This window comes from Ambystoma mexicanum, chromosome 13, assembly GCF_040938575.1.
Source record: "Ambystoma mexicanum isolate Mex_15411 chromosome 13, UKY_AmexF1_1, whole genome shotgun sequence".
In the NCBI taxonomy this organism is placed as follows: Eukaryota; Metazoa; Chordata; class Amphibia; order Caudata; family Ambystomatidae; genus Ambystoma; species Ambystoma mexicanum.
Genome location: NC_090938.1, coordinates 363,198,709 through 363,225,871, shown reverse-complemented (window position 1 = coordinate 363,225,871; position 27,163 = coordinate 363,198,709). Strand labels below are relative to the sequence as shown.

The following is a 27,163-nucleotide window of genomic DNA, read 5'->3' as shown; positions in this document are numbered from 1 at the left end:
AGGCCACAAGAACGGCAAAGCGGATGCTCTTTCCCGAATTGGAATGGGAGATAACGTTGCCAATCCAGAACCTGTACCAATAATTCCTGAGCTAAGAATTGTGGGCCTGATTTCTTCACAATCCCTCGAGGATATTGAGGAAAAAACAAAACAACTTGTGACCCCATCTGACTTACAGAATTGGTTACAAAAAGGAAAAGATTTCACGGTGAGCAATGATTTGCCTTATTTCAAAGGAAGATTATTTCTACCACACACCGATTTACAAGGACTGGTAATCTCCTGCTATCATGATTCTTTAATTGAGGGTCACCCTGGCATTGCCAAAACCACTGAAAAGGTGAAGAGACACTTCTGGTGGCCCTCGTGGAGAAAAGACATTAAAAATGTTGTGATGTCCTGCGGTGTATGCGTTCAAAACAAGGGTCAGAAGAAAAGGCCGGCTGGTCTTCTGCAACCATTAGACATTCCACTGTGTCCCTGGCATACCCTTTCCATGGACTTCATCACAGACTTACCCTCCTGTTCCGGGTACAACACCATTCTTGTTATTGTAGACTTGTTTTCTAAAATGGCCCACTTTATTCCGCTAAAAGGTTTGCCCTCAGCTTCAGTCCTAGCCAGAGTATTTCTCAAAAACATCGTCCGATTACACGGATTCCCATCGATAGTAATCTCAGATAGGGGAAGCCAGTTTGTTTCCCACTTTTGGCGCAGCTGTTGTCGATTAGCTCAAATCGATGTAAGACTTTCAACCAGCCATCATCCCCAAACCGACGGACAAACCGAGAGAACCAACCAGACTCTCGAGCAATATTTAAGATGCATGCTACAACAGTCAGAGAGCAACTGGAAGGACATCCTTTGGATAGCAGAATATGCATACAACAATTCAGTTCATTCAGGAACCGGGAAGAGTCCCTTCTACATTTTGTATGGTATTCATCCTCGAACTTCCGACCTTGATCCACCTCAAGATCTTGGAACGCCCGCCGTGGATCAATTGCATACTGTTATCACCCAAACCTTTAAAGAAGCGACTGCACATCTTCAACGAGCCAAAGAAAGGTACAAGAAGGGAGCAGACCAACACCGAAGCGATGCCCCTCAATACCAGGTTGGAGATCAAGTTTGGCTGTCCACCAAACATTTATCGCTTAAAGGGCCTCGCACCTTCAACCCCAAATACCTGGGACCATATCCAATTACGGCCATAGTTAATCCGGTAGCCGTCAAATTAAAATTGCCAACCCATATGAAAATACATCCTGTATTTCACGTTTTTCTTTTGAAACCCATGCAACCGGGAACCAGATTGACCAGTTCTCCAGAGCCTGTTCAAGTGAATGGAGAACCCGAATTTGAGGTTAAAGATATTTTGGACTCTAAGATCATCAAATCAAAACTATTCTACCTCATCGATTGGAAAGGCTACGGACCTCAGGAGAGATCATGGGAACCCTATGACCACGTCCATGCTCCTCGTTTAGTCAGAAAATGTCACCGGACTTTTCCCAATAAACCAAAACCCCCGGGGAGGCCATGTTTGGGAGGGGCCTTGCGGGGGGGTACTGTCATGAGCACTGCTCCCGAGGAGCCAGGACTGGCCCAGCATCCTCGGAAGCAGGCCCGCCTTTCATTCTTCCGGACCCAGCAGACCCCTACAGGGGCCCTTTGGACCGTGTCCTGGCGCCTTTGGCGCCAGGCTCATAAAGGGTTTCAGTCCCGGCGCCATAGGCGCCGGGCTCATATGGGCAAACCATGTCATAATGCTTGGGTGGACTTACCTGGGGCAGACCATGCTGCATACTCACCCAGAGCAACCCAGTCAGGCTGAAGTCCCCAGCCAGCAGGGCTGGGAGGAACTACTTCCTCAAATCAGGAACTCTTTTCTTACCTGGGTGGGGCTGGAGGAAGAACACACACCAAAGCTCTGCTACACTATTTAAACCACGCCCGATGGATTTCACGTGCTTCGCGTTATTCTGCAGCAGCAGCAGGACGCTCACCGTGTCGGCTCCTGCATTCCTGGTCCGGATACATCCTCAGCTTCCCGAGCAGCAACCTGGGGATAAGAAAACACCCCGGAATTCATACGTACCTGAATTCAGCCTCCAGAATCCAGTCTCCGAGAACTGCAAAGAAAAGTTCAAGGTTAGAAAACGTGCAAAACGCCCGCAGCCGCGCTCGCTTACCTTATCCATCCTTGATCACTCCAAGGCTTACGGCGGCATCCTCCACAGCATCCCAGCACCTGAAAGGGAAAAAGACATTGGGCCTCATTACGACTCAGGCGGTAAGGGTTTTACGACGGCGTAAACAGCGCCGACCCTTACCGCCTGAGTACGAGGTCCCTTAGCGCCATGGCGGATTTAACACCTGCTTTTAGCAGGTTTTAAAATCCATGGCGCTAAGGGACCATGGAGTTAATTACGCCACCGTAATTTACGGTGGCGTAATTAACGCCTTCCCCACTCCCATTATGCCCTATGGGGCAAAAATGGGAATGGGGAAGGGTAAATGGGGATTGGGGACTTACCGCCCCGCCAAGGTCGGAATGGGGCGGTAAGTCTGCCAACCACCATGGCGTAAACGTAGTTTACGCCATGGTGGTAAAGTCACGGCCCAGGTGGTAACTTACCGCCTGGGTCGTAATGAGGCCCATTGTTTAAGGCGCCCATTAGGATAAGGCCACAGTTCAGTTATACTTACCGGCCTCCGCATGTGCAGAAACGGCGACATCGCCCACCGCATCCCAGCACCTGAAAGGGAAAAGACACTGTTAAAGGCACCCATTTGGAAAAGGCCACAGTTCAATTATATTTACGTGCCTCCGCATGTGCAGCAACGGCGGCATCGCCCACAGAAACCCAGCACCTGCAAGGAAGGGAAAGACATTGTTACAGGTGCCATTTTGGAAAAGACCATAGTTCAATTATACTCACGTGTCTACGCACGTGCAACTGCAACAGCATCGCCCAACTGAGTCTCTGCACCTAAAGACTATTACAAAAGGACTCTAAACCTGCACATTGAATTCATCCAGTGACGTAACTGGACTCCATGCGCCCCTGCACCAGAAGCAGGATGGAGAGCTCACCTTCACCAAGCCAAAGGTAAGAGCTCGCTGAGACTTGTTGAAAGCCTAGAAGTGGGAGAAGCAAAGACTGGGGGGGAACCTCATCGTATCACTTGGGTATTTATCCCTTTTTTCCCATCTACAGAAAAATACCTCACAAACCAGGGCGTTCGTATTCGGAGGTCCCGTCCTGAGCGCATCGCGAACCCAGGGTCGCAGTCCAGCCTGAGTCAGCGCCTCCGTAGGAACCAGGTGAGCGTTACACCAGGTGAAGGAGGAAGAAATAGAGTGAGGGAACATGATGTTCGTTGATGGGTCATCAATAATAGATCCGACCACAGGATGCAGGCATATGGGTGTGGCAGTGGTGGGCCACAGAAAGGGAGATTTTTATATTTGCTTGCAGAACCGCTTGCCACCTCACTACTTGGCACAGGCAGCAGAATAAGTGGGTCTTATAGGGAATTATCGAATAGAGTAAGCTCCCTTATTTGGGAACTTCCATCCCCTGCACACTATCTATGGCTAAAAAAGCCCAATCATTTTAGAGCAGTGGAAGTAGTAAAAAGCGGTATTTAAATTGAAATTAGGACATAATCAGTATATTCTATATAGATCTATGTTACAAACAAGAACATAAATGCAAGGTTCACAGAAGTTTTTGTCCATTTCTCTCAAACATAATTTTATTCCAAACATATGTAAGCCCAACACGTTTCGAGAAAAAATATCTCCATAAGGGGCTGATAGTTGTTTTCAATTTTCATACATCTATCAATTCAAGAGAGAAAATGCAAATCAATTAATCAAAGTAACAAAAATCTGAACCAAAAATGTATTTCTGCTTATTTCCTATCTCATTCATCAGCTGTGCAAATAATGATATCTAGTAATGCACTCTTACTAACCTGGTTAGTTCCTAAATGTTCATTAACAAAGGAATAATCCCACACACTTGATGTGCATGGTGTCTAAATTTGATTTGTTTCTTAAAAGGGAATTAGACATGTCAGAAGGGCACCTGGTCAATGTGTTCTCTGCCTCTGCTTATGTCACACCCACAGTGCACTCAGGGCTAGCGAAATGGGAGAGGAGTGGGTTTATAAGAAGCAACATGTCCCCTGTCCAACATGCAGGATTATTAAACCAGCTTATTAGGGAATCATCAGTCTCGCTGGAGGTAGCAATAATAATGTGCTCCACCCACCCAGAAAGACAGGACTTTATCTCTCAGGGGAATAACAGGGCCAAGAGAGCAGCCAAAGAAGCAGCTTACCTGCCCAAAGGCACCAGCAAGCTCTTTGCTTGTCCACACGAAACGTTACCCATGATGGTAGAAGGGACAAAAAAGAGTGCAAATACAGATGTTACATAGTCATTCAATACACTGCCCATATTTGAATTGACTGAACTACAGGGAGAAGCACCCCAAGCAGAAAATGAATTATGGATACATAGGAGTGTTCTCCATCACAGACAGACCTGGTCTGAAGGCAGAATTTCACAGGGAAACCAGTTTGCATAAAAACGACTTACCATAGCTTTAGAACAGCTTCATTTTCCAGCTCACATATCAAAATAACATGTGGCTACGGAAATAAGAAAAATGTGGTTTGCCCCAAAGCTGCACGAAATAGTAGCAGAATTTATAGGAGACTATATCACCTTCAACAGATTTCTGGCAGGTCATACACTGAAAACAGTGCAAGGAACACTACTGAGACTCAAGGACCCGTCTGGCACTTGCATTGTGACCATGTCGATATGCAAGACAGATGTTCCTCTTACAGGTACATGCTTGTTGTCGTCTGTCCTTTTTCACGTTGGCTTGAAGCGGGACCCTGTGCACACAATGATGCCAAATCGGCGGCTATGTTTCTGGTATGGGAGATATTTCCAAGAATGGGGAATATGCAATGAATTATGGTCTGATAATGGGACACATTTTGCAAATGAAATGTTTATGGAGACAACTATAACAGTCCTGGGGATAAAGCACTGCCTGCGTTCAGTGTACAGGCTACAAGCAAACGGCATTGTTGAGAAATTAAACGGCCTGCTTAAAGAGCACTTAGCAAAGCTAAGAACTACACTTGGCAAAATTGGCTATGTTGTCTCCCTCTCTATTCACAATACATAACTCCCCAAGTGCGGATCACCATTTGCCTCTGCACAAAATTGTCACTAGCTGGAGAATGCATGCTCCTTCCTCTCCTACACATACAATTTCAGATACTCATAACTCATTGCAGGTACTGGGGGAAGCATTTAAAATGTCCTTGACTGAAGTCACCAAAGCAATTGCCTATCTATCCCATCAAGCGGTCACCAATACCGCACCTCCCAACACACAAGAAGAAGAGGTCTTCCCACCAGCCACACCCCTCTATCCGGCAACATAGTTTTTATACAAAATCACATGAGGAATTGGAAAGATGGAAGGTTCTCAGAGCCACACACGGTGGTGCATGTAACCCCACCACGATAAAAGTGACTGGTAAGAACCATGGATCCATCTTTCAGACGTCCATCGAGACAACAGCAACAACAGCACCAGCAATTCAAACTCCCTCGGAGAAGAGGAGAGGGCAACAGCACCTTGATGGGGAGTATTCAGTTAAGTTTGACTTATTTGGCTACTAGATTTTAAAGCAGGCCTGTGGAGGAGGGAGAAAGTAGAAGTGCCCTGAACTAATGGTAACAATACACACCTACAAAAAATGAATGTTTTATGAACTATTTTGGCTTTTCTCTCTGTCTCTCACTCTTCTCTGTTTTCTGGTTAACAAAAGGACTGAGAGCACTTTAAGAGATAATGGAAAAAATATGAGACAGAAAATGAGTGTGTTGAATTCAGATATATCACACTATGCAATAGTGGGCAGGCAAGACAATGCATCTGGAAACGTCTGTTATGACGATATGCGGCATGTGGAGAGAGGGAGGGCTAATGACACTTGTTATGCGTGATCTGTCAGCCGACACATCACAGGGGAGCCTGAAATATTTCTACTGCAAGAGGTACCAGTGGGGGAAGAGGGATGCTTAGTGAACCTGTTATTGTGTAAGGCACTGGGACTCTTCCAGGACCACTCTGTAACGGTTCATTGGGTAGAGGAAGGGGAGAAGGTATAGGCCAACAACTTCATACAACTAGACAGGATGGCCACAAAAGAAGTAACTAAGCACATAATAGTAGAATATATAAAGGGAGGAGCAAGGAAAGGAGAACAGTTGTTCACAAATCAAGTAAGAGTACAGTGCATAAAATCAACAGGGCACAACATTCCATGGTGCCACCAAGGCCTTGGATGAGAATAAAAGGGTCAGTACTTACGGACGGCAAATGGGAGAGGGAAATGGTGCAATGTCGTGCGGAAGGATTAGTAGGATATGAGGGGGGATGTAGTAGGAAAAATCAACAACACCTGTAAAACATTGTGGAATAGCAAAGTGCATGCTCTAATGTGGTTAGATAAGAGACATCCATCAGTCCACATAAAGCTTTTTACACAATTCTCCTTGTGTTTCAATTCAGTAGGGAGCACATATCTGGTGGTCAACACTGGCTGCACAAAGGTGATGAGCACCATGGCACTGCAGAGGGGAACAACGGCTGTGATGGACCACTGGTGGCCATGTCAGACAAAAGTGTATGAGCAGCTGCCTCCGGACTGGGGAGGGCTGTGTTCCCTCATCACACTTCACAGCCCTACCCTAGTAGTACCTAAAGCTGATTTGGAACGGTTGAATGACCAACCAGCACTGTTGCAAAGAAAGAGGATTGAAGAACAGCCTCTTCACAGCATTTGGAAAATATACCCCACCACCGACAGCTCTTTTCAAAGGCATCTGTTTTCTTCACCTCACTCCTGATTCCTGGGGTCCAGGCAGACACAAATGCAAAGTGGATGCACGTCACCCATTACAAGCTGTTGCAACTGAAAAATTCAACAGAAAAGGGGTTTAATGCATTGCATGAAGAATACTGTGCACCACGACCAGTTGCACTACAAAACAGGTACGTTCTAGACGTGTCAATAGCAATGGAGGTTGGTATCTGCCACAAGATAGGAAGTACCTGCTAAACAGTGGTGCCTGCCAATCATGCCCCCAACTGTGGGAGAGGACTCATGGTTTCACTCCCTCTTCTCGTGGGTGCCATTGTAGTTGATTAATATCTTCAAAGTGACTGTGCCCTGTAGTATAATTTAGTGTGTTTTGGATACAGCGACACTGCATATGTTCACAGTATTGCTATAATGTGGCACACATATAGCCAGTCATATGTCACCAGTGTAACATATGGATATGCAAATGAAGACAGGTTACAGATTTAAGAGAACACTAGAATTTCTTTCTTATTTGAAATGCCTTATTTACAGGAGACCACATTAGCTATCTAATTGACTGACTTAATTAACAAATACACCGATACTAACTCAATAACATTATAATGTGCTCTCCATGTGGAAAAAGAGGCAGAAGAGACATGATCTGAGAGTCATTTTAAACGTGCATTTAGATTTTTTTCCTTGCTCCCTCTGTTCACTGTGTGGCAGGAAGCGAAATCTGCATGCCAGGAAATGTGTATAGATACAGTTTCTTACTGTAAAAATGAAGCCATTGTGGAAGGAAGGAGGATACAGTCTTTTGAATTTGATTGGTGCAGAGTGTCTGAAGTGATTACACGTAATAATAGGGGTATGCAACATAGTTCTGCTGGACGAGCTCTGACAGAATTAAGTTCAGATCGCTATGGCTGAGCTGCTGTGAGGAGTTTGTTTCAGCTGGGCTGCTGACCTTCAGAGACTCGGCATTTCTGGTCTCACTTGGCACCGGCTTGAAAACTGTGTGTTTTCACTGTGCCCTTCAAGTTGCAAGTTTACGAGGACAACCCTGGGTCATTCCTCGGAAGCGGCAAGCCAAGGGAGTTCGCGTGCAGGAGAGCTACAAATAGCTGGTAATTATAAAGTAAATTGAGGGTATGCCGCACGGATGAAATGTTTCTCAGGCAGGAAGAATAGCAATAGGGAATATCTGTGTTTAACTGGCACGTTATAATGTTGCAATGTAAATGCTGTTCCATTGATGTACATTTTTCTTTTTCTTGTTACAAATAATGTGAAGTGAATTTCGTTGTATTATTCCATCTGTTTCTCTTCTGTTTATTTCAGAGAGGACTGTATCACAAGAAGGGTAATGCATTATTTTGAAATGAAATTGTTATAACACATAGTCTGTGTAGAGTGTTTTTGCCTTTGTTTTTTTCTTTGGTGCATCTAAAATAATATCCTGCAAGAAGGGGAAGATGTTTAAGTAATACATGTGTCATGTTTCCCATACAGATGGAGTAATGTCATTAGCAATTATAAATAGCTGTGTGCGTGATTCCACTCAGTGTATATGTGTGTGTGGTTTCTGAGTGGAATATAATACAATAGTTTTTGCTGGGCGTACATGAATCAGAAAAAAGAGGCCTATGGAACCATAATTCACTAATGTAAATAAATTAGTGATAATACCACAGGTGTTATTGAGAATGCTATATGTAATAATTGTGGTATTTCTGAATGTAGGTCAGAGGCCTCTGGAGATCACACGAACAGTCTAGGCAAAAAGAAGGGGTTTTGTATGTTGGGGCCACAAATACAAATAAAACAGAAAAATTATGCTCACCAAAATACCACCAACAAAATGTATACCACTAAATGATTCTGTGTACTGAAATAAGGAATGGTCCCTGAAAGGAAATAAGGCCAAACCCAATCTAAATGCAAGGAGTAGTCATTGCAAATTATCATTATTTTTGGCGGTAAGAAAATACTGCCAGGCCCCAAATCTACACAAAATACCCTACAGCCCCTGCTCGTCCTGGTATTCCTCACCTTCTGTGCATGACAACGTTTATTAAAGAATTGCAACTGTATAAGGGGGAGGAGGAGATACATGATGTCCATGAAGGTTGGTGGGGAGGACGGCAACACACAGGGGAATAATCAGAGTGCAACACATTCTGAAACCACTGGGGAAGATGTACACGTGGCACTTGCAGTGCCACCTGCTAATTCTGACAAATACAATGCATTTTGAGTGGACTGTTCTGCCAATGGGCAGGAATGTACGGTACTGGGAACATCACTGGGAGCATACGAGGAAGAAGGGGGGACACGAGCAGAGTAGGTTTGCTGTGGATAGCCAGAAGGTAAGTAACATTTGGTGGGCAAAGTGTGTTGATCAATAGATAGTTCGAATGGGGTAATGCAGTTAAGGTGCAAATACAGCACTGCCAAGGGGGGCTTATCTACCAGTTGCTGGAATGATGAGTGAAGAGAAGGGGCATCACTAGGGGGTGTTACGCTCACCTGGTATCCACAGGGACGCCACCCAGCTGGGTTACTTGCTGGTATGCTTCTCAGCTTTGCCCTGATGTGGTCTGCAGGGAAGGTTCTGCCTGAAAATACAGGAGGACTGTGTTCAAGACTGACCGACTGGGGTACGTATCCTCCCTCCACAGCCGTATGCTTTCAGTCCCTCTCGTGCCCTCTCCTCACCTTGTGGTAGAATTAGGCGTGCTCTCCGTCCTGCCTTCTTTGCAGGGGCGCATTGTCTTTCATGGGCGAGTGCGGTCCAGTTACTTCACTGACACCGGGCCGTTTGATATTGTTCAGGTAGGTCTTATTGCTGTTTTTTATTTTTCTTGCTATCCTGCATGCCTTTCTTTGTTTAAAATGTCGATTTTTTCTCCCTTAGGTATGCAGAGCATCAGCGCGGCGAACTGGCTTGGTTAAGCCCCGCTGGTAAATGATGGTGCATTAAGAGTGCTATGATGCGGTAAGTAAGCGCTATGCGCAGCGCTGCGAAGTCTTGCCTTTGCTAACCTGTGTTTTCCTTCCTTGTAGGTCGCAGTGTTCTTCAGCGCGAATGGAATGTCCGGAGTGGTGCCAGCCGAGAGGCGACCAGCCAGGTAAGCCTTTTGAGCAGTTCGTAATTTGTAAATTTCTCTACAGCTTTCTTTAATGTTGCCTCTATCTTCCTCTTTCAGGTTGTTCTGTCCGGGAGGCGTGCAGATTCGAGGAAGCTGTTCTTAGTAGCTGCGAGTGTTTAAAGATGAAGACTGCAGGTAAGATGCTGCTGCTAATGATGTTCCTTTTGTCTCCTTGCAGGTTCTGCTTCTCTGAGGTTCGAGGGAATAGCTGGACACGGTGAGCGTCACGTTGCAAGCTGCAAAGTAACACGAAGCATGTTCTGCAGTCAGGGTGTGGTTTATATAGCCCAGTTAAAGTAGTACCAGGGAAAGTAGTTCCAGGTCTGCCACACCCAAAACACTAGACTGCATAGCTTGGTTCTTAGTAACCAAGCTATGTGTATGCCTCCATGTTGGCTGACAATTCAATAAAGTAGTTCCCAAGCACATTGTTGTTCATGGTGTATGAGCCTGGCGCCATAGGCGCCAGGACTGGCCCCGTGAGGGCTTTTGAAGAGGATGCCAGGCTCTAGAGGCCAGAGTCCTGACTCCACCTGGCCAATGAGTTTGCCAGAGGGGGTTTTGGGCGAGGGTGGTGACAGCACTCCCCCCTAAGGCCCCTCCCATGGTGTTCCTTCTGTCTGGCCCAGGTTTGGTTGGGAAGTTCTGATGGAATTTCCTGAATAGACGTGGTGCGTGGATATTCTCATTGGGCTCCCAGGATCTATCTTGTGGTCCAAATCCTTTCCAATCGACGAGATAATATAGCTTGGTCCTAGAGTATTTAGAGTCCAAGATATTTTTGACTTCGAATTCTGGTTCTCCGTCAACAAGTATGGGCTTAGGTGGTGTCCCAATTCGTGTGCTGGGTTGCATTGGTTTCAGGAGGGACACATGGAATACCAGGTGGATGTTTAGATTAGGTGGTAAATCCAGTTTCACGGCTGCTGGGTTGATAATTGCCTTAATGGTATAGGGTCCTAAGAATCTGGGATGAAAGGTCCGGGTTCCCTTGATGGGTTTGAATTTATCGGCTAACCAAACTTTGTCTCCCACTTGATAATCAGGGGCCTTTTTCCGGTGTTGGTCTGCGAATCTCTTTTATTCTTTGGCATGAATAAGGTGTTCGATTGCCCTTTTGAAAGCCTGAGTAATGGTTGGGTGAAGAGTCTTTACCGCTGGCATTTCCAAGCTGGCTGGAAGGTCTAGTTCAAAGGTACGTGGATGTCTGCCATGAAGGGTATAGAAGGGCGTTTGTCCCGTGCTTGAATGCAAAGAATTGTTATATGCATATTCGGCTATCCATAGTAGGTCTTTCCAATTCCTTTGTTCGTGGTGCAGCATGCACCGTAAATATTGCTTGTGAGTCTGATTGGTTCTCCCGGTTTGGCCGTCCGTTTGGGGATGGTGACTAGTAGATAGCCGAACGTCGATCTGCACCATTGCACGCCATTTTTTCCAGAAGTTTGAAACTAACTGGCTGCTCGATCAGAGACCAGAACCGAAGGGAAGCCATGTAGCTTAACCACGTCCTCCAGGAACACTTTTGCTAAAGTGGCTGCATCTGGGAGGCCTTTGAGAGGAATAAAATGGGCCATCTTCAAGAATAAGTCCACAACTACAAGGATGGTGTTGAACCCTTGGATTGGAGGTAGATCAGTGATGAAGTCAAGGGAAAGAGTGTGCCATGGAACTGGAGGAATGTCCAATGGTTGAAGGAGACCAGATGGTTTGTGTTTCTGTGATTTATTTTGTACGCAGACACCGCAGGACTGAATATACTGAATGATGTCCTTACGCCAGGTAGGCCACCAAAAGTTCTCTTTCACTTTAGCTAGGGTTTTGGCGATCCCAGGATGCCCTTCGATCAGTGAATCTTGATAGTTTGAAATAATATGCTGTTGTAATTCCTTCTTGGGTACATATAGGCGATCCCTAAAAAAGGGTAGGTGGTCCTTGATCGTATATTGTTCTCCTTGAGTTTGCCATGCGAGGTAGGCATCAGGATTCATTGTCCGTTGGATTTATTTTCATAGTTCTGCTTGTGTTAAGGCTGTCGTGATACCCAAGAGTTTGTCTTCAGGTATAATAGGTACTGGGTCTGGAGTTGTACATGCTATTTCATCTATGCCCATGCAAGATAAGGCATCCGCTTTTCTGTTTCTGACTCCTTGTCGAAATGTGATTACATAATCGTATTCGGCGAAAAAACCGCCCACCGTAATTGGCGCGAGGACTGGGCCTTGGCTGATTTGAGATATTGCAGGTTTCGGTGGTCTGTGATGACTGTAATGGTAAGTCTGACCCCCAGAAGGTAGTGCCTCCAGGCTTTAAAGGTGGATTTGATAGCCAGGAGTTCCTTGTCCATGATGGCATAATTAATCTCTGGTGGTGAGAACTTTTTCGACCAGAAGGCCACAGGATATAGCTGGCCGGTTTCCGGGTCTCTCTGTGAATGGACAGCCCCCATTGCGAGACTGGATGCATCAGTTTCAACGACATAAGGGAGGTCTGGATGAGGATGTCACAGGATTGGAGCAGAGGTAAACCTTTGTTTAAGTTCCTGAAAGGCTTCTTCTTTTTCTTCGGTCCAAGCAAACTTTTTATTGTTTTTTCGTAATAGTACTGTGATTGGGTGCACAACCTGAGAGAAGTCTGGGATGAACCGGCAGTAGAAGTTCGCAAAGCCCAGCATGCTTTGTACCCCTTTCAGAGACGTCGGTGAAGGTAATTTCAGAATGGCATCTACCTTGTGCACGTCCATTCTGATGCCTCCTTGTCATGATCTCTGCTTCCAAAAGGTCAGGGTTTTCCCAACTCCCTTGGAAGCAGATCCATAACCCAGGTTCCGAGTGCCAACCAGTCCCAATTGGGACCTTTTGGACCCAGTCCTGGCGCCAGTGGCACCAGGCTCATAAATATGCCCAGTCCCAGCGCTGGAAGCGCCGGGCTCATAATGCTTGGGTGGACTTACCTGCAGCAGACCATGCTGCTTACTTGCCTGCCAGTTGAGCCTCTGATCCTCTTCTGTTTGGAACTACTTTTCCTGTTGGGTGGGGCTGGAGCCACTCCCTAGATTCAGAACACTGGAACTCTTCTGGAAGGCAGGAACTCTTTTTTTACCAGGAACTCTTTTCTTACTTAGGCGTGGCTGTGGAAGGAGACACCTAAGCACTACAGGAGGCTATTTAAACCACACCCGGTGGATGAATCTTGCTTTGCGTTATTCTGCACCCTCTGCAGCAGAACGCTCATCGTGTCTTCTGCATCCGCTCCTGGGCCTAAGGAAAAAGGCTTACCATCCTGAATCCAGTCTTCAGCAACACCTATAAAGACAAGAAAGAACAGGTTAGCATTCCGGCATCTGAAAGGCAAAGGCTTACCTACTCTTCGTGCGCTCCGGAGGTCTTCACACTGCATTCCGGCATCTGAAAGACAAAAGCTTAACAACTCTTCGCACGCTCCGGAGGCCGTCGACGCTGCATCTCGCATCTGAAAGACAAAACAAGGTGCGTTTAAAGACATTGGGGAACTTTAATACTCACGTGCCATTACTCCTTTCCACATCTAACCCAGTGGGTATCCCGGCACCCTGCAGCCGCTCCGAACTTGTACCTGCAAAATAAAAAGACAGTTAGAGCGATTTGTGAAGCTGGCAACAAGCGCTTACTTACGTGCTTCCAGGCGCTTCTATTCATCACACGGGCTCCATCTTCAACTCACTTCAGCCCATCATCCGCCATCGCCGGAACCCTGCAAAACAAGAGACATCATTATTAAAGACTTTAAAGACATTTGAGTTACTCGAAACTTACCGTTCGTGCAGTAAACGACGGACAGCAGTCCTCTGAAGTCAAGAGGCCTGCGCTACCTATCCAGTGAAGAAACTGGCTACAGCACCCTGCCCCGAGGCAGATGGAGAGCTCGGCATTCACTTACCTAAGGTGAGAGCGTTAACCTGTGGGGGTCTACAGGAGAGGAGAAGAGGAAAGAGATAGGGACACCCCAATAACCCCAGTTCATTAACCCCGTATTTTCTATCTGCAGACATCTTACTCTGCACGTCAGGCATACAGGGCACAGAGGTCCAGCCCAGAGAGCCAATCGGGTGCTGCACATCACCTTTGAAGATACGGTAGTCGCCCAGTCAAGACCGGCGCCTCTGCGAGAATCAGGTGAGCGTTACACTCCTGGAGTAAGGATAAAACAAAGAAATTCTACTTTGGTGACGTGAAAAAAGCATTTTTCAAGCTTTGCAAACAAGCGATGTTAATGGAGCTTGGTGAAGACTGAACGAACGTGCCTGACATGATCTTGTTCCGAGGCTGAGTATACTAAGATGTCGTCTATTTACACTAAGGCACACACATCAATTAACTCCCTTAAGACGTCATTCATGAAATATTGGAATGCCGCAGGAGCGTTGCATAACCCGTAGGGCATGACTTGATATTCAAACAAGCCGTACTTAGTACAGAAGGTGGTTTTCCAATCATCTCCTTTTCTGACTCGGACCAGGTGGTACGCTCCTCGAAGGTCCAATTTGGTATAAATCTGGGCATCTTTAACTTGGTCTAGCATCTCAGGGATAATTGGCAAGGTGTAGTGGTTCTTCATGGTGGTCTGGTTCAATGCGCGGTAGTCAATACAGGTTCACAAGTCTCCTTCCTTTTTCGGTACAAAGAACAAAGGACTGGCTGCGGGGGACTTCGAAGGACGGATACATCCATTTGCAAGGTACTGGTCTAAATAGGATTTCAAATGAAGGTTTTCTGGTTCTGTGAGAGCGTAGATCCTGCTGCAAGGGATTTGTGCACCAGGAACAAGGTCCATCTGACAGTCATAGGGCCTGTGCGGCGGCAATGTATTGGCTTGGTCCTTTCAGAAAACATCCTGGAAATCATGGTATTCACTTGGCAAGGTATTAGTTGCTCCCAGGTTTGATACTGTCGCTCTGGGAGTCATGGGGATACAGACATTGGGTTTGTCCTCTTGGTAATAGCAGGCAGGGGAGCAGTCACCGGGGAAGGTTAATTTTTGTGCCCGCCAGTCTATCAAAGGGTTGTGAGCATCCAACCATGGCATCCCTAGTATTAGCCTGAACTGAGGTGCCTTGATGGGATCGAATGAAATAGACTCCTGATGTCCGTCCTGACACAGCAAGGTTACCCTGGCTGTGCACTGGGTGACTGGTCCGGAAGCGATTTCTGTCCCATCCACGGTGATTACCTTGTCCATAGGTGCCTTAGAACACAAAGGAAGCCCCCTCTCTGCTGGCAGTTCTTGATCAATATAATTTCCACTTCTCCGCTATTGATGTATGCTTCAAAGGCATGCATTCTTGACAACTGTTGGTGGTTAATTAAGATCACTGGTATTGAAAAGTGCGAGGTCAGCAACTCTTTCTTCTCACTCAACAAACTGACCTCTACGTTTGTCGAGCTTGGCAGTTTCCCGATTCCTTAGCTTCATCTTTCTCTGTGGCCCCGACTGTTCTTCTTGGGGGTTTTACTGGACAGTCCTTCAGGAAATGTCCTGGTTTCCCACAATAAAAACAAAGCTGCTGTTGTCTTCTTTTGTCCTGCTCTTGTTTTGTTAATGGAGGCCGTATGCCTCCAATCTGCATGGGTTCTGCAGCATTTTCAGGTTCATGGGATGTGTTTTCCCTTGGTCGAACATACACGGTCCGAGGGTCCGTCTTAGACCGGTCTGCCTTTCGGTCCTGCAACCGGTGGTCTAGCTGCACGACCAGATTTATGTATTCTGCACAGTCTCTGGGTGGATCAACCACCTGGGCTAAGACGTCCTTTAATTCGCCCTGTAAGCCTCAAGGGAATAACGTGGTTCTTTTGTTTTCTGGCCACCTAGCTTCGGTAATCAGTCTGTTGAAGGTAGCAATGTACGTTAACAAGTCCTGATTCCCCTGTTGGAGGGACATGAGTTCATTGTCTACTGCTTGTTCCTGGGTATGGCGAGCAAAAACTTTTTCCATTTCTCTCTGGAACCCCCCAACGTCATGTAATAGAGGATCGTTATGGGTTACCAATGGCACCGACCAATCTGCTGCACCACCAATCAGGTATGATAGGACAAAAGCTACCCGAGCTTGATCATTTGGAAATGCTCCAGGCCTATAAAGAAAATGAAGGCGGCACTGATTGATGAATGCCACATACTTCTGTGGGTCACCTGAGAACCTGTCTGGTGGTGCCAGGGGCACTGTTCCAGGTAACGTGATCTGTACCGGAGTGGGTGGTATGGCAGGGTTTTGCATCATTGGATTGCTTCCAGGTAGAGGCGTCTGTCCTGCCTGTGATTGCAAGTATTGCCTGCTAATCTCTTCAGTGCGTTCTTTGGTCACTATTAGGTCTCTCCGGAGGGCATTAGTCTCTTGTCGGGCAGAATGAACCTCAGCATAAAGCTCTCCTAGTAATTGGGCCAATTGGTCCATTTGTGATGTCTCCATGGCGCCCAGGTGGATTTGTTATGGTAGGCTTCATGTTCTGTTACGCTCACCTGGTATCCACAGGGATGCCACCCAGCTGGGTTACTCACTGGTATGCTTCTCAGCTTTGCCCTGAATTGGTCTGCGGGGAAGGTTCTGCCTGAAAATACACGAGGACTGTGTTCAAGGCTGACCGACTGGGGTAAGTATCCTCCCTCCACACCCGTATGCTTTCAGTCCCTCTGGTGCCCTCTCCTCACCTTGTGGTAGAATTAGGCGTGCTCTCCGTCCTGCCTTCTTTGCAGGGGCGCGTTGTCTTTCATGGGTGAGTGCGGTCCAGTTACTTCACTGATGCCGGCCCGTTTGATATTGTTCAGGTAGATCTTATTGCTGTTCTTTAGTTTTGTTGCTATCCTGCATGCTTTTCTTTGTTTAAAATGTCTCTTTTTTCTCCCTTAGGTATGCAGAGCATCAGCGCGGTGAACTGGCTTGGTTGAGCCCCGCTGGTAAATGATGGCGCATTAAGAGCGCTATGATGCGGTAAGTAAGCGCTATGCGCAGCGCTGCAAAGTCTTGCCTTTGCTAACCTGTGTTTTCCTTCCTTGTAGTTCGCGGTGTTCTTCAGCGCAAGTGGAATGTCCGGAGTGGTGCCAGCCGAGAGGCGGCCAGCCAGGTAAGCCTTTTGAGCAGTTCGTCATTTGAAAATGTCTCTACAGCTTTCTTTAATGTTGCCTCTATCTTCCTCTTTCAGGTCTTTCAGTCCGGGAGGCATGAAGATTCGAGGAAGGTAAAGTTGTACCTGGGAAAGCAGTTCCAGGCCTGCCACACCCAAAACACTAGACCGCATAGCTTGGTTCTTAGGAACCAAGCTATGTGGATGCCTCCATGTTGGCTGACAATACAATAAAGTAGTTCCCAAGCACATTGTTGTTCATGGTGTATGAGCCTGGCACCATAGGTGCCAGGACTGGCCCCATGAGGGCTTTTGAAGAGGATGCCAGGCTCTAGAGGCCTGAGTCTAGACTCCGCCTGGCCAATAGGTTTGCCAGAGGGGGTTTTGGGCGAGGGTCGTGACAGGGGGGGAGAGAACACCATTGACAGTCGCACCATGTACCACATGTACCGCATGTACACACGCAGCTTGAGGAGTCCATGGGACACCGCAGGAGTGAGGGGATCTGAGGGGACTGGGATCCGGGGACAGGGACAATTGGCAGCGGTAGTAGCACAGTGTAATATAAACTATACAATGACCACAACAACTATAGGCCATAGGTAAGTAAAGGCATCTGAGTTTCCATACTGACAAACCCCATATTTCGGGGCAGGCATGAATTTCCGGAGCACTCTGCCCTTGCGTGTTGCTGGAAAATTGGTTTCAATCCAACTGTCCTCAGGCGACTGCAGTAACTGGGAGGTGGGTCCAGCAGATATTTTCTAGTTCAGTGAGCCATGTTCCTGGGCCCTCACTGGGAAAGGAAGATGTTTAATGAAGAAACACTGGTAAATTGAAGGAGCATCATGGTGGGCTTAGCGGTTTCAAATTGCCCCTTGGCATACAGGCCTGGGACAGAGTTGTGGGGTGAGGGGATGAGCCGGAATGGGACCAATCAGGTACTGAGGTTTGTTATCCGGAGGGTTCAACAGTGTTGTGTGGCCTTGCAAATGTCAGTGGGGCACCTCATTGGTTAGATGCTATGTGAATAGCTCTACATTGCCAAACCCAGGTTCCATTGTGTTTCTCATGAAAACTGGCCATTGGAAAATTAATGAAGTTCTGGTAGTCAGCACAGTTATGTCATGAAAATTTTGTCATTGTGGGGTGGTGTAGGAAGGTTGATGATGTAACTGTGGATGGTTTTGGGCAGAGGGGATCAAGAGGGCTTGTTCCAATCATGTTTGACTAAAGTAATCCTTGCTATATGGGGCTGATGTGGTCCTGCCAATAAGCTGTGTAGGATGCTTAAACAATGTTGCTAATTTTGTTCTATGCTAATAATGTTTAAATGTACAGCCACGATAGGCAGCTCACTTCAATCAGTCCTGTTCCACTGTGCTGAATGAATTGTGCTCTCCCAGCCGAGTCTGGACCTGTAATAAACCAGCTAGTTGTACGCTCCTTTTTTAACAAGTTTTGTTTATCCACTGGTATGAGCCCAAGCGGACCTCTGATACATTGTGGATAAGAAAACAACCACTCACTTAGAATATATTCCACCTAGGATATAATATCACTCATTTCTGAATTAGTGGGAGGGTCATAAATATTAATTATTAGTATGCTCTGTAACATACCACTAAATCTAATCATTAATATACCAGTTAGAACAAAAGGATTAGGAGTATAAGTCAAAATTCAGTGATGTGTGAACTATTCCTGACACCAATTTCTGAGCCATTCTTTTTATGATATGTTAACCATCCAAATAGTATTTCTGAGTGAGCCATGTTTTGTGTAACATAAAGACGTTGGATTCCAATAAAAAAGGAGGCCCCTAACATTTGTGGTAAATGGACTGAAACCCCTAGTTTTCCATGAAAGGATCACCAATTAAAGTATTTCAATACATCCTGGTCAGTTCACTCCATCAAAGTCCTTTAATCTGTTACTGGGCTAATTTTCCATAATGTATTAGTATAACCCTCAAACACAGAGGCTAACATACCAATAAGGCCCTTCAAATCATTTGGGACAGAACCTTCAGGACTTTTCACTACAACCTCCTTTTCATTGATTGCATTACTTATTAGAGCATCCGTGACATGATTTAGATCAAAGCCCAAGAAGGTGAGATTTTTTGCGCTGTCTCACAAAAAATGTCCCCGGCGTCTGGCTGCCTGTAGAATGGCATCTCTGTCCCTAAAATGAAACCATTTTTCCACAATTGCATGTAGAGGGGCTCCTGCCAGGGGTGCCCTCCCCAGTACCCTCTGCGCTCTTTCAACTTTGAACAGTTTGGATAGCCCTCTCAGCTTAACGTCCTCCAATAATAGCTTCTCCAAAAAGAACTCCATGCATCAGCCTTCTCCCTCCGATACCGTGTGCAGGCAGATGCTACACCTCCTAGAGCAGCATTCCGCATCTTCAGCCCTCTCTTCCAGCATCTTGGTCACCCCCACCAGGCCCTTTACCTGATTCATCAATAGGGTTAGGGCGTCCTCAACATCACTCACTATTTGCTCCACTTTGCGTCACCGTGTCACTCATCTTCCTCATGTCTGCTCTTATCAGGGTCACATCTATTCCAACTTCTTGGATCTTTCCCTCCAAGGACACTCTCAATTTCTTTATTGCCAGCAGGAGGCTTTCCATGGTGACTTCCTCCGGGGTGGCCAACACCCCCTCTTGGTCGCTTGTTGCCTCTCCTGGGCACCTCCCCTGCTTGAGTTGTGTCCCCACAAACTGCTCAATCTTCTGCTGCCCTTTAACAGAACCTCACCGCCAGCCCCATAGACAGTACTGTAGTATAAATGAGGGCTAATATTATAATTAATACAGTATTTATTGTTACACTTAAGTATTATGAATATAGATATATAAAAGGGGATATGAGAGGAGTCTCGGAAGGAAGATGCTTCAGTCTCTCCAACTGTCTCTTCAGTGTTCTCCTCTCCACCTCCACATTCTCCTTCCAGAATCCCTGCAGATTCCACACCTCCAAGCCCCCTTCTCGATTGTTGCATACGACTTTTCTGCTCCTTTTAGCAGCCGTGAAGCAAACGCAATTACCTTCTCCCCTCCATTATGTAGTTGCGCCAACACTACACCCAGGCCCACATTACTGGCATCTGTTGTGATTACTGTTCGCTGTCCCCTATCAAAGTTCTTCAGCGCCGGTGCAGTTGTCAGAGCACTCTTTATGTAATTGAATTCCTTCTCGCAATTTTCATTCCATTCATATTTGACATTCATCCTAGTGAGATCCCTCAATACAGCCGTGTGATCAGCAAACCTTCTAACGTACTTAGAATAATATTCAGCCATTCCCAAGAATGTTCTCAATTCTTCTTTGTTGCTAGGCGTAGCCATATTATTGATCGCAAACATCCAGTCTGGCTTGGGTGTAGTCCCTTGCTCTGATATAACATGGCCTAAGTATTCAATTTGTTTCCTATGGATCTTTGATTTCTCTTTGCTCAATGTCATTCCCATTTTATACAACTTCCTTAATGCTCCATCCAGAATTGTACCATGCTCTGCTTGATCTTTGGCAAATATAAGAATATCATCTTGAAAAAAAAGAATGCCCATCACCATCAAAAATGTGGTTCATGGTCTTCTGAAACACTGAAGCTGCTGATATAAGACCAAACGGCATCCTCTTATATTGATACAACCTCTCTGGGGTTATAAACGCTGTCAGATGCCTTGAGTCTTCATGCAGACGAATCTGGTGATATGCTGAAGTGAGATCTAAGGTCGAAAACACTTTTGCTGACCCCATCATTGATAGCAGCTCTTGAATGTTGGGAAGTGGATGTCTCTCAGGGATGATGCACTTGTTCAGTTCTCTAAGGTCTATACACACTCTTACTTTTCCAGAGCTTTTCCTCACCACTACTAACGGTGATACCCACTCTGAAGCATCAATCTTTTCGATTATATCCTGTTCTTCCAGTTTCCCCAATTCACTTTTGACCTCATCTCTCATTGCTAAAGGCACATTCCTCAGCTTCTGTGCGACTGGCTTACAATTCCTTTTGAGCTGTATTCTGTGCATAATCCCTTTTGCACAGCCTATTTCATCCTTGAACACTTCCTTCTTCACTTCTTCTGTAGACATCTCATTGGATTCAATCACATAGATGGACTCCTCAGCAATGGCATCCAATCTAACCTTGAGCCATGCTTGATGCGTCCAACTAAGTAAAGGCGTTGTTCCTTTTCTTGATACATAGACTTTCCCTTTGGTAGTTCTATCCTTGAAGGCTAATTTTGCTTCAAACCATCCAATAATATCTATTTTCACGCCACCATAAGCACTTGGATTAATGTCTGATTCATTAAGCCATCTTGGACCAATTATTCTCCATATCTTTTCAGGCAGCAACGTATATTTCGCTCCTGAATCCGTCATCATCCTCACTGGAGCATCATTTATCTTAATGATGGTTTGGGGGCTCTCCAGCTCCGTTCCATTCTCATTATCGCTAACAGCAAAGACACATTCTTCCTCTTCATATTCCTCTGGACCTCCAATCCAATTCATGCTTCCTTTATCAGCCCTACAACATTTGGCCATATGGCCTCTTCCATTGCAGTTTTTGCATATAATGTGGATAGCCGGACACTCGGGACTGTTAGCCCAGTGCATGCGACTATCGCACCTAAAGCATGTCCTAATCCTTCCTCTGCCTCTCTGGCTCATTTGAGAGCGTCTGTTACTCATGAACCGTCCTCTGTTGTATCCTCCATAACCACGTGCAACTCCTCTACTTTTTACATCATTACTGTATCTGTAAGTGCTTTGCATCTTGGGCTCCTCCTTCCATTTCACTACAGCATTTTGGTTGTTCCCATTGTCAAATGTTGTCATTTGAATTGCATTGATAGGATTTTCTGGCTTTAGAGTAGTATTCTTCACTCTATCCTCAAGCGTCTTGACACAATTCTCCATATGTTCAACCTCTTTGGCTATACGCAGTACTACATCCAAATCAGGATCGTCTTCAGCCCAAAGTCTCTCTCTAATTTTAGCACTATTACACTCCAGCATGAATTGATCTCTGAGCCTTTCATCTAATTGTGGCCCAAATTTGCAATTCTTTGCTAACTTTCTCAGGACAGTTATAAATTGTTCCACGCTCTCTCCACTTTCTTGCGACCTCTTACCAAACTTATACCTTTCCAAGATTGTACTCAATTTCTTTTCATAGTGTTTATTCAATTTGGCAACACATTTTTCATATTCATTCATATCCCCTTCATCATTAGGTAAGTTCGGCAAGTCCTCATACTTTTCTTGTCCTGCTGGTCCCAAACAGTGAAGTAACAGTGACTTTTTTCTCTCCACACTGTAATTTGATCCACAAACCACTGAAGCATAATGCTCAAATGACTTCAACCACCTTTTCCATGGTAGGTTTGGTTCTCCAGCTTCGAGTAAAAACATGGCCGGTGGTGGAACTGTGTGCATTGTCATGTTTCTGGCCACCGGTTGATCACCTGCCCCTCTGTTGTCTATGATTGCTGCAGACACCCTTGTGTAGAAACTAGACAGTTCCTCTTTATTGAGAACAAAATAATATGCATTGCTTGTCCAATCTCTGTCTTGGTATGAGAATATATTTTTTTTTTTTTTACCCTTTTAACATATACAGGTACTGTGACGAGTAGGAGCAGATCACTCGATCTTCATTAGCTTCCTTTACCCTTATTATTATTATTTTTTTTTTATCAATGAGCACAGCGTGCAATAGCAAGCACAGAGATTATTGCCAACTTTCACTGTATGGCACGTAAAAGAACCTTTTATTTATTATTATTATTATTATTTACTTTTCTTTTTTTTTTTATTGTTATTTTTTTTATGCGATCGTATTCTCCTTAAGATCTTGCACACGTACGTCGAGTTTTCGTCCAATCCTCTTTATCCGTGTCAGTTCCTTTACTTCGACCGTAAGGCACTTCACTTTGCCATGCATTCACTTTCAGTGACATCCGTTTGTATCTGTTTGTAAACAATAAAACTATCCAAGATGGCCGCACGCCGGTCACGTGATTCGTGACGCTGCGGGTCCTTTTCTCTGACACGCTTGCTTAACAACGCTATGGACAGTTCGCAACCCACTCGAGACCGTGTTTATTTACAATACGCGGCTCGAGGCGGTCACACTGCTCATCAACAGCATCATTTATTCATATATCATGTACACAGGAAATGTTTTACACCAATTACGCTAATTCCTGCAGGCGCATTTAAACAGTGACTTTTCCTATGCAATTGAATTGATTCTTGCTGCTCACCTTCCGATCTTTAGTCACACCGCCCAAGCGTTCCTCTTATCACGGACAGTCAGGTTTCCTCGTCGCCAATTGTAGTATAAATGAGGGGCAAATGTTATAATGAATAAAGTATTTATTGTTACACTTAAGTATTATGAATATAGATATATAAAAGGGGATATGAGAGGAGTCTCTGAAGGAAGATGCTTCAGTCTCTCCAACTGTCTCTTCAGTGTTCTCCTCTCCACCTCCACATTCTCCTTCCAGAATCCCTGCAGATTCCACACTAATGTAGCTACAAGTACTCTGTTTCCTGAGCGTGCTGCCAATCACTTTCACCCACACTCCACCAACCTTGGGGCAATTTCGTTAGGGCTACCAGGCAACAGCCCCAAATACAAATAATGGGCCCCTGTTTTTCTTATGTCCTGGGCAAGTCACTCCACCAGCAGTCTACTGAGCGCTACAGAGCAACAGAACCTAAATGCACAGATGGGCCTCTGCCTTGCATATGTCCTGCGCAACTCAATCCACCAGTCTTGGCACAATGTTCTGAGGGCTGCAGGGCAACAGGCCCTAAGTGTAAAGGATGGGCCTCTGTTTTTTTAATGTTCTGGGCAACTCACGAGTGTTAGCCTGGATCAGGCCAAGCGACCTCCATCACTGCCACCCACCTTCTCGGTCATCCGACCTATGAAGCACGTGTCACTTGAGGTTTTCGCCACCACCTTCTCACCCCCTCTTCCCCCTTTGGAATTATCAGGATTTGATGTGAGTCAGTACCATGCATGCCCATTGGAACCGTGATGAGTTTATAAACTCAACAGGACAAGGAAATAGTTGGAAAAGCTCAACAGCCACACAGTTCAGACGTATGGAATGGGAGCTGAGAGGGTAGGCAGTTATTTCTGATTGAATTGAAGATGATGCAATGCCCAAATATACCCTTAATGGGCAGATTGTCACACATACCTTGTTACAAGTTGATACACATGAGAGCATTTCAGACAATTCAAGTCCCCTACATTCAGAGTATGTGCTCCTCAGTTTCATACAGATACTATAGGTTTGGTATCCTTGAACAAAATACCTTCCCATGTGTAATTTAAAATCAAGTCCGACCAAGAGGGTAGTTTGGGAGTAATATGACTATTAGCAAAGATGTACAGAAAGAAGGGGAGAGTAAAGAAGAAGAGGGTGTCAGAGGAGGTCAAAGTGGAGGGAGGAAAAGTTGGAACAACAAGAACACACATCTGGAGAGAGGAGGAAGAGATATACATAGAGAAATATATAGGGAGACAGAGAATAGAGAGGAAGCAGAGGAACATTAAATAAAGGAGAGATGAGAGGTAAAATCCGGTGTAGGGAGAGACAAACACATGGTAGAGGATGAGTAATGGCAACTGGAAGCAGGAAGAGAAGGAGATTAAGACATTCTATCACATTTCTTTTACAGAAACGTCAATTTCTCAGATCGCGTTGGAGCTTATTTATCAAACCCTGGATCTCATTGTATGGTATTAAATTAATTCTTATATTTGGGGAATAAAGTCTCCAAAGGGCTTCTGTGAATGTATTCATATTGTCAGGAATCATTTGGAGAGGATTCCCATCCAATGGAATATAATGGGGATAAGCATATTGCTTGCATTCTTCAATGGTCTGAATCCAGTCAGTTACCCAAAGGCGCTTCTTCACATCTAAAGGTTTCATGATCATTATGTAAATTGTAAAAACTAAAATAAAATCAATGTGAATCAATATTCACTTCATTTCCCCTAAGATAATGATTTTCCTTACATGTGAACCTAGTCAATCTCAAGTTAACACGTATAGTTACTTTATGTTAAACATTTAAATGAATGAAACAGAGGCAATTAAAAGCAGTACATTTAGGAAGCAGCTTGTGCTGACCATGAGTGAAAGTTCATCTCCAGGACTGATGAGGGGCCCAGGGCATCCATTGTATTGCAGCATAAGTATGCTGCAATATGCCAAGGGGAATAGGGCAGGTCGAATTCACCATAAACACATTGAGGTGACACCTGGAAAAAAGACAGTTCCTGATGTAGAGCATCATATATTTACTGCTCTTTGGTCTAATACAAAAAGTGGCTGAATTCATGAAGTGAGCATCTGCATGGGTGAAAGTCACTCTATTATGCAGTAGTGCTCAGTATCTTACAATAAAGTATCATGATGGCACAGTTTGATAATTGTGGTACTTGGAACATGCCCCAGAAAAACAAAGAGGGGAAAAGAGAGGTTTCCCAGAGATCATTTGGTTCAAGGTGACACTGTGTGATCCCTGGAAGCAGGATACAGAGTCTCTGGATTGCTGCTCAGGAGTGATCAGGGAGAGGTGTCCTATATCCCACACTATTAGAGCCCTCTTTCTCTCTTCCTGAAACCCAGAGAAGTTTATGGGAAAAAGGTGCCTTCAGATGGAAATCACTGTTCTGGTACTGCCTTCAGAAACATTCCTCAAATATTCTCTATTCATGTATGCTACAAATCAATTCACAAATAATAAAACACATTTTATGATTGCATGCTTTTCTGTATGAAAGGCACTTGTCCCAATGTCAAATGACTTGTCAAATCTTCATAGGGATATATGGTATTTCAGAACAGACATTCAATGATATTGGGATAAATGCAAGTGCTGCTCGACGTGATTATTTCTTGGAAAAAAAGGCACAGGTTCAACCATGTACCACAATGAAACATTTACAATGTACCTTTTCAGGAGAAGATTTGTTGATCGGGATTAAATCTTCACTGTCACTTTTTTCATCCACAGCCACAGATTCGGCCAGCTACATATTTGAAAACAAATGTAAAAAGAAGACATGTATAATGTGCTTTTTATGAATTAAAATGTGTTTGTTTACAACGTTACTTGACTAGATGACATGTGGGACAAGTATTAACATCTGTTTGAGCTCTATAGCAATAGCCCAAAAGCAAATAAGCCATATATTGATTCACTGCCCCTAGTGGCAGTTATGAAGTCATTTCTGATTGAAATGAAGATGATGGAATGCCCAAATATACCATTAATGAGCAGTTGGCATACATACCTTGTTACAAGTGTATACACATGATTGCATTTTAGACCATTCAAGTCCACTAAATTCAGATCATGTGCTCCTGAGTTTCATACAGCTACCATAGGTTTCCTATCCTTGAACAAAATACCTTCCTGTGTGGAATTTAAAATTGAGTCCAACCAAGAGGGTAGTTTGGGAGTAATATGACTATTAGCAAACATGTACAGAAATGAGAGGAGAGTAAGGAACAAGAGGAAGGCAGAGGAGGTGAAAGTGGAGGGCGGAAAAGTGGGGACAACAAGAACACACATTTGGAGAGATAAAATTAGGAGGTGAAGAGATATATCTAGAGAAATGTATAGGAAGACAGAGAATAGAGAGGAAGCAGAGGAACATTAAATAAAGGAGATATGAGAGGTAAAGGCCGGTGTAGGGAGAGGCAAACACAGGGTGGAGGATGAGTAATGGCAACTGGAAGCAGGAAGAGAAGACCTTAGAAGGGGCCTAAGACATTCTATCACATTTGTTTTACAGAAATGGCAAGTTCTCAGATCTTGTTGGAGCTTATTTATCAAACCCTGGATCTCATTGTATGGTCCTAAATTAATTCTTATGTTTGGGAAAATAAAGTCTCCAAAGGGCGTCTGGGAATGTAGTCACATTGTCAGGAATC

At 45.0% G+C, this 27,163-nt stretch overlaps 1 protein-coding gene across 3 annotated transcripts in view; it reads right to left on the bottom strand.

Moving 5' to 3' along the window:
* Nucleotides 1-27,163, bottom strand: part of LOC138520143 (protein IWS1 homolog A-like) — a 721,593-nt gene that overhangs the window by 276,222 nt on the left and 418,208 nt on the right. For all 3 annotated transcript variants that reach the window (XM_069632628.1, XM_069632629.1, XM_069632631.1), the window contains one exon: nt 26,179-26,256. In XM_069632628.1, coding sequence (XP_069488729.1) covers nt 26,179-26,256 — 78 coding nt within the window. The remainder of the gene's footprint in view (nt 1-26,178; nt 26,257-27,163) is intronic.